Here is an 8941-nt window from a genome sequence, read left to right as displayed (position 1 = left end):
AATCTCCCTCCCCCGCATTAGAACTGACAAACAATTCGTCATGAATGGAATGGAATGCATTATAACCCGTCAATAAGTGGAATTAGAATGCATTAGAATCCTGACCGAAGCACATTATAATTGGTCAGTAAATGGGATCACAGTGCATTATAATCTGGCAATATGTGGAATTAGAATGCATTAGATACCTGAGTGGAAAGCATTATAATCAGCCAATAAATGAAACCAGAGAACATTATTATTATTATACGTCAATAAATGAAGCCAAAGTGCATCATACACCGTCAAAAAATGGAATCACGGTTCATTACAATCCGCCAGTAAAATGTTAATATAATGCATTAGAAGCCTGACTATCCCCATGGTCAGTCGTCCACTCCGAACTAGACTCCTCGTTGTGCACTTCGGCTGTCACCCAAATCGGAGACCGGGGCTGTGTGGAGTGAGAACGGTGCGTCGGAGATGGCTGGGTGACGGCACGATGGCTGGCTGACGGTAGACTGATGGCGCGATGGCAGGCTGACGGCAGAGGGAAGCTGGGACGGAGGCGGCGGGTGTGAGAGGCGAGGGAATGGATCTGTAGGGAATGTATTTACAGAAGGATCTTAATTCCATCAATCCGAGGCCGTCAATCACGCTATCATCAAGATAGTTTATTTCAGCCAAGCTATCGCCAAATTGTTAACTTCATTTACAAGAAGGACCGACAGGTCTGTCGCTGTTTACTTTCCTTGGTGCTCCTTTTTGGGAGGGGGTGAATTATGATTTATATGTAGAATATTCACTTTACTTTGGTTGTGAAGTGTTGAGGTACATGTAGTCAAGTAACTGAATAAACAAATAACCTAACAACCAAAAGGATAAACTTTCCTAAAGAAATTTTAAAAGATAAAAGTATGAACAAGCAATCCGTCCTTTTTTTTTTTTTTTTTTAATTCTTGCTACCTCCAGACGATTTGCTTCAGCTTAGGAGAGCCCCTTCGAATTGGAGGGTTAGATACAGTCTTCACTAAACCTTCCACGGCTAGAGATCCTTCTTAAGTTAAATCGTAAGAAGGTGACAAGGATAAAAAAAAAAAAAAAATCTCGTTTCAGAGATTAACCTCAAAAACATTCATTCTTGCTTGGTTGTGAACTTGGTAGCTACGTAAGTGAAGCAATGTTATCTACTATACTAGTTTTATTCTAGCCTGGCCTAACCATGCCATCGTTTCATATTCTGTACTGAGTCGTAACCGTAGACTACTAACACCAAAACGTGCTGCTAGTCTCGAAGAATCTGTTTGGAAAGGAGACAGAGCCGTCGCACTGTCATTTCTCTGCCACTGAGGCACTTCTACGTGAAATAAGCTTCGAAAGGACGATACTATGGGCCAAGTTAAGGTAAAAGGAGTGAACTGTGTAGTGTTCTATCATAGAAGGCTTCATAAAACCTTTATTGCGATCCATCTGCATATTACACCTCAACATTCTCTTTATGTTGTCCAAATATTAATATCGACAGTTTGTAGCCTACCAATACAAGACGATACTGGAGATGGAATGTACAGAAAAAATCGTTAAAAGACAGTTGTTACGAAATTTCCAAAACCATCTAGAATGATTAATCACTTCAGTCCGATGACGCCTTTCAGACTTCATTCTTGCCACTAACAGACTACTTCATTCAACTAATGACAAACCGCCAGTGCTCAAGGAGTTACCGCAGGCTGTATCAAACTCTCAATTCGAAAAGTGTATCCTAAAATCGCCTTAAGATAGCTAAATTAAACTCGAAACATGCGTCATCGAACTGAAGGGGTTAATCAGAATAAAGGTTAATTACGAAACCTGGAGAGCGAAGTCGTGAGGGGATTCGAAGGCGAGGATCGGGTTCGGCGGTGCGGGGTGCTGGGGCCGAGGACGCAGGCGGTACCGGTGATTCCCGCTGTCCTTATCTTGCTGGCAGTCGCAAAATACATAAAAACACGCATTACAAAAGTAGAAGAAAATGTTGTAGTAGTAGTATTAGAATACGTAAAGTTGTACAATATGTAAAATATGTAACAGTCGAAAATGTAAAGTAGTAGAATAAGTAGTAAAATGATATCAGCGGTAGAATTAGTGGCAGAAAGGTAAGGCAGTTAAAAAGTTTAGTAAAATAAGTAAACTCAGTGGAATAAGTAAAGTTGTAAAATAAGAGTAAAATAAGTAATATCTATTACAGAATAAGCAGTACAACAAGCTGTAGTTTAATTAAAAAAGGTTAAATAGTCTAATCCTGTATGCATCACAGTATCAAAAATAAATAACACTAAGGAAAGTGGTAGAATAAGTCGCTGATTAAGTAGAAGTATAAGTAAGACAAACTGTACAGTAGATTAAGTAATAGAATATAAACAGTGGCAGAACAAGTTAAAAGCAAAAAAAGTATGTTTACTGGAAGAATATAGATAAGTAGTACTGACACTTACATGAACACAAACCGCAGTAGTCTTATGAATGTAAAGAAAAACACTTTCAAGATTATGCACACAAATATTAATATACCGCTATCTTTTAAAATGTACACAATGCCTGATCAGTAATAGGAGAATGTCATACATACATCATCTAATCCTGTGTTGCCCCATGAGGAGCGTAGGAGCCTGGGGCTAGGCAAGTCGGTCCTGACATTTAAGATGAAACTGACCAGCCTCACTCATCCCTGAGTGGCATTACGTGAGCAATAGACCCCAACCACCCATGGATATAACCCTACACATATGCGACTGAAATGCACTAATTACCCACTAAACCACCAGGCGCCATAAGTTGGTTATATGGTTACCATCCAGTGTAGTAAACGGTTTCCTGGTGTACTGGAAACCATTTGGCTTGTCACTCAGTGCAGAGTCACCCGTAGACAGAAGGTAGAGGAAACAATGAGGGAAAGAAAGACAGAAGAGGACGGAAGAGAGGGGTGTGCAGGCAACCGAGATCGAGTGAGTGGATAGCGAGCGCCCCCACCTACCACCATGGAGAATGCTGAACTCATACATTTTTAAAACAAATTCATACGTGTGTGCCTGAGTGTGTGGTATATGTGAGTGCCCATGCATGAATGCCCACACGCACGTCTGTGTCCGCGTGCATGACTGTGGTCATGAGTATGTGCCTGTGCTCGTGTGCATGTGCCGGTGCGTGTGCACGTGCCTATGTGCGTGTGCACATGCCTGTGCGCGTGTGCACATGCCTGTGCGCGTGTGCACATGCCAGTGCACGTGTGCACATGCCAGTGCACGTGTGCACGTGCCAATGCACGTGTGCATGTGCACGTGTATAGTAGGATGTGTGTGCATGTGTGTGGGCGCGTGAGATGTGCGTGTGTATGTATGTGTATGCGCACGGGCGTGTATGCCGTACCTGTGTGTCTTGTGGTAGTGCAGGGAGGGGTATCCAATCCTCATCCAGGCCAGAGTCATCATCGTCATCGTCACTGCTGCTATTTTCACTTACCTCATGCTCCACGCTCAGCCCTATAGACGCTGTTAAGGAATAATAAGAGTACTGTATTAACAATAACAACAACAAAACCACCACCACCACCACCACCATCAGCACCAGCACCAACAACAAAACCACCACCACCACCATCAGCACCAGCACCAACAACAAAACCACCACCACCACCACAACCACCATCACCAACAACAACAAAAACACCATCACCACCACCACCAACAACAACAACTACAACAAAAACACCACCACCACCACCAACAACAACAACAACTACAACAACAAAAACACCACCACCACCACCAACAACAACTACAACAACAACAAAAACACCACCACCAACAACAACAACAACTACAACAACAACAACAACAAAACCACCACCACCACCAACAACAACAACAACTACAACAACAACAACAACAAAACCACCACCACCACCACCACAACAACAACAACAACCAACACCGACCTGTGCCTCTGATCATGATGGCCTTCATCTCTTTGGCTGCGACTGTCAGCTCCTCCAGCCACACTGCTGTTGCTGTTAGGGGGTCCCTGGGAGGGAGGGAGTGAGTGAGTGAGTGAGTGAGTGTGCTTTATTTTTATGCAAGGAGGAAAGAACTAAATGGCGAAAAGCCCGCAGAGTTCTTCTTTCCAAAGAAAACTGAACAAAAAGTCAACTGTAAGATGCATTCGCTTCGAGGCCGCTGGATACACTGCATTTAAAAGATTGCGGGTCTGATGTGGAGGTAAATACAGACTGCGAATGACCTGTTGCATACATAATTGAAAATACCGGTATTGGTTAACTCCTGCATTACAGAGATGGTCAGAAAAGGAGTGGGCGTGTGCTGCCAGTTGGGTGTTGCGTGCCCGCCGTAACGGTGGAGGGATACATGCAGACAGTTCAGAAGAATGGTAACTACTGAAAGAGAGACTGAGATAAAGACATATGTATGTATGTATGAATATATGTATGAGAGAGAGAGAGAGAGAGAGAGAGAGAGAGACAGACAGACAGACAGACAGACAGACAGAGACAGAGACAGACAGACAGAGATAAGAGAGAAGAGAAGAGAGGTGAGGCGTTGACACAAAAGAGAGGGGAAAAAAGAAGAAGAAAGAGAAGTAGAGAAATAGTAAACAGAGTAAAAAACATACCGACAGAAAATACAGGAGACAGGCCTGACTTACCTAAACAAAACAGCATAATAGAGCAGCAGGAGACAGCAACAGGTAACAGCCAGCCGACGCACACACCACACCCCGCACTGCACGCTATCCTGTACACGGCAAACATTTTACATTAGAATCTGTTTATTTTCATCTGATGGAACCGAGCCACTTCATCAACTCTGAAAATTAAATCGTGGTTGCATGGAATTCACTGAGCCTTGTCCTTGGTTACTAGTCAAATCTATTCCTCAATCTGTCTACATCTGACCATCAAATGAACTGTGAGATTATGGAATTTGGTTCGGTTAGAGTAAACGCACTATAGTCAACCCGTAGGCAAGAAGTCCCGGGTTCAATCCCTGAGACGACCACGAGGCCCTGTCTGCACTTAGAACTGGAATTAGGGATCAGGATTTGTAAGCTGACTGTTACGTGTCAATCTGGAGATATGTTTTTGGCGCGCTTTCCTTTAATTCCTTCCCAGTTACGAATCAGGCTGAGAGAGAAAGAGCAAGTTCGGACTTTTACAGGATCCCAGCTAACTTTACGATAAACAAACCTCCATAACAACTGTACCATATTTTTTTCTAATTTTCACAACAGATTATTATTTACTTCAATTTACACTACCACATTTTCTCACTAATTTTCATTTTACCACATTTTTTTTTTTTTTTTTTCACAGCCACTTTTTTTAAACGTTAATTTTCACTGCTTTTGACTGAGGCGAATGGCGGTTACATGAGCGAAGAGGAACGAATACAGGATCAATCTTATCCACAACTGAAGCTTTGGAGAGTTTATAAATACCACTCTATATTTACTCTGCCATGTATAACTCAATCACTGTCGCATCAAAACTATTCCTACCACTCTTACATTTACTTGGCCCAGATATTTTTTTTTTCTTTTAGATTATTTCACGCACCTCAGTAGGGGAAGAAGACAATGCTACGACGCAACATCCTCTTCTTTACAATTCTTCGTGACTAACTCTGTATTTTATTGCCAGTGTTATTATCTCAGCACTCACGATGGAGATGAAAAAATTAAGCCAAGTTAGAGTACAGGCAGTATATTATTTTTACCTTAATGAGGCCCAAATTTTCGTCCCTTTGCAGCTTTATTTCACGTACCTCAGTGATAGAATGAGACAATATTGTGGCTCTACATCCTTTCCACAGCACTTCGTCATAGCTCGCATCATATTCTAGAGTTACTCTTGTCACAACTCTGTGTTCAAGATGGGAGATAGCAATGTTGGGCCATAGGTGGTATAGCATCATTCTGATTTTATTCTATTGTTATAAATCTGCACTGTAGGTGGAGCGATGGCAATTTTAGACAAAACTTTGAGGAAAAAGAGTATACCAACGTTCCTTCTATGGGAAAAGTACCTTTTACTGGTATAACGCATACTACTGGTATTGTTTGGCTTTATATGGTATAACTCCTTCCTACCTTTCCACATCTGCTTCTACACCGCCAGTATAATATAACTACAACTGCTACATTTCAAAGGTATGTATTAAGCAACAAAAACTGGTATAACTCCACACCTACAAGTATGCCTCACCACCTACCAGTATACCACAAGTCCACCCAATAATACCAATCCACCTGCGTGTCCTGGGATGTGAGGTAGGTGAGAACTGAGTTGCTACCAATGTCCTATGATATGGTATACCAACTCCTACGGTATACCTTTGCTTCCTACTGGTATAAACACAACTATATTTCTTTCATCTTATATTAGCACAGATTTTCGTCTTTTTGCAGTTCATTTCACACAGGCCAATGGCAGAAAAAGATAATAAGGCTCTACATACTTTCCATTGCATTTCCTCGTGACTAACATTATAATCAAGTATATGATGATGATGATGATGATGATGATGATGATGATGATAATCTATTGCTGGCATTAAAAGAATACAGGTCTATATCCTTTCCATACGGATTCCTCGTGACTAGCATTATATTCAAGTGTTAATCTACTGCCAGCATAAAAGAGAATACAACTACATCTTTCCATAGCACTTCTTCGTGACGAGCATTATATTCGTGCTACTCTACTGCTGGCATAAAAGAGAATAATAGACTATGCATCCTTTCCACTGCACTTCTTGACTATCATGATATTCATGTGTTAATCTATCGCAACAACGCAGCTTTCCAGACAGAGATGGCAAGTTTGAGGCCAAGTTAAAATGAAAGGAGCACATCAACCCACCTGAGTGTCCTGGGAGGCGAGGTAGGTGAGGATGAGGGATACTACCGTCCTCTCTATAAGCATGGAGGCAGCCAAGGTGGTCAGGATGGGTACTCGGGCAGCCTGGGTTCGAATCCCACACGTAAGCAGCAGAGATATTATGACGCCAGCCAAGTAGAATAACACCTGAGGGTACATACGTATAGACTTACTGACTTAAACAATTACAGGGTTACGTTTTTACAGACAAATAGTTACAGCGTGTGCAATGGTTTACCGTTATAACTGTGTAGCCTTTTCTGCCTCAGTACTTTATTTGCTGCCACCAGACGATTTTATTCACATTAGGACAAACCACTGGAACTGGTGTGCTAGCTACTGACTTCATTACTCTCCCCACTCCCTAGTAGGGCATGTTACTGAGGTAAATAAAAGAGTCTGGTGGTGGCAATAATACAGAAACTACGTCCTCGGGTTACAGGGATTTACTTCTGCTAATTGTCAGGTACAACCATAGACAGACATAGATGGACTGAGATAGATAGGCAGAGATAGAGGTATAAAGAGACAGATATAAAAGAGACAGACAGACAAGAGGGAGAGGAGGCCGAAGGGAGTGACCACACAAGACAAAGCCACACAAAGATTTATAACCAAACAGCCTGCCTCACACGTACCGCATAGAACCATGAGAACTCGCCCATCAGAAGTGAGTGCAGCTGAGCCACCTTGTCAAACACATCCACGATTAGGCCTCTCTGCTCTGCTGTGGACTCCCTGGGGAGGAAGAGGTGAGAGACAGGTAAATGACAGATGAGATGGAGATAGTGTAGATACTGACTGTGTGGAGAAAACAGATACTGACTGACACGGACAGATGGACAGATGTGTGTGAGGAGATAGATACTAAGTGACTGGCTTATGGATAAATACTGGGAGGAGATGAATACTGACTAACTGATGGACAGATGTGTGGAGGAGATAGTTACTGACTGACAGATGGGTAGATATATGTGAATGGATGGATGGATCGAAAGTTTATGACGGACGGAAAGATGGACTGATAAATACATCCAGTTATGTATTTGGATAAATGAATGGATACATATAAACAGACGCACAAAGGGTATCCCGGGACAACCTTATGGGCGAAAGTGATCTTCGTAATTCACCCATCAGTAACTATCTCCGTAATGGTTAAGAATTGGACCGTTGTTGATTTAGAATTTAAAAGGAAAAAAAAAAAATCGAATTCATCCCTAGGATCACCCCCTTAGGTGAGCGCATCAAGTCCCGGAACAGTACTTAACACGATTGCTACTTACATCATTTTAATACTGACAATTTTCAGCAATAACATACATGAGGATATTGAGACGATATGCTGTATAAATTGCTTTAAGAAGTTACGAAAATCTCTAAAGCCACTTAGAGTACGACCTTCAGGCCAGTCCAGTGCACAGATTCCCACTTCCATATAATACACTCTTCTCTCCTATCGTAACATTTTTATGGCAATTTTTGTAAGGCTATCAATATGAGCCACCGAATCCAAGTGAGGTACAGTGTACATCTCTTCCCGTGTCCCTCTTCTATCACCCCCACCCCTTCCCATCCTTTCACTTCCCCGCCCTCTCTCACCTGAACTCCAGAAACGCTGACTTCAGTGCCTGCCTGGACTCCGAGATCTGTAAGCCCATTTCTTGTCTGAGTGCTTCAGCGGAGTCCACGGCCTCTGCTAGTCGGGAGGTTACAGCTTCAGACGTCTCGCGCAGACTGGCGGAAGACAGTATTATTATTATACATATATACATGTATAACTACTAATCCGACTTGCGCACTAAAATAAATCGTGGAAAATGAAATAATGATGGACCTATCATTATTCGCTATAATATTCACTATATGTTTCTTAATATTTCCTTTATTAATGGGTCAGGTGGAGCCCGCTATCCTGCTCTACTTGTGTCACAGGTCCGTTACTTCACATCACCTGTAGGAGATTGCTCACAACTCACTAAGCCAGTTATGAGTTGAAAGATCTGAACTAGCAACCTCCCGTTTCTAGCA

General features: G+C 42.2%; 1 protein-coding gene across 1 annotated transcript in view; it reads right to left on the bottom strand.

The window, feature by feature from the left end:
• Window positions 1-328: 328 nt before the first annotated feature.
• LOC145403340 (uncharacterized) overlaps window positions 329-8941 on the bottom strand; it is a 10522-nt gene continuing 1909 nt past the window's right edge. The window contains exons 4-12 of the mRNA XM_080275131.1: window positions 8513-8647; window positions 7549-7648; window positions 6893-7057; window positions 4678-4766; window positions 3953-4038; window positions 3385-3506; window positions 3040-3174; window positions 1831-1941; window positions 329-577 (exon numbers count right to left, since the gene is read on the bottom strand). Coding sequence (XP_080131257.1) covers window positions 329-577; window positions 1831-1941; window positions 3040-3174; window positions 3385-3506; window positions 3953-4038; window positions 4678-4766; window positions 6893-7057; window positions 7549-7648; window positions 8513-8647 — 1192 coding nt within the window. The remainder of the gene's footprint in view (window positions 578-1830; window positions 1942-3039; window positions 3175-3384; window positions 3507-3952; window positions 4039-4677; window positions 4767-6892; window positions 7058-7548; window positions 7649-8512; window positions 8648-8941) is intronic.

This window comes from Coenobita brevimanus, chromosome 60 (assembly GCF_032717465.1).
Source record: "Coenobita brevimanus isolate Jiangsu-jjx chromosome 60, ASM3271746v2, whole genome shotgun sequence".
NCBI lineage: Eukaryota > Metazoa > Arthropoda > Malacostraca > Decapoda > Coenobitidae > Coenobita > Coenobita brevimanus.
Note: the sequence above shows the minus strand (reverse complement) of the source record. Positions and strands in the feature narration are given on the sequence as shown.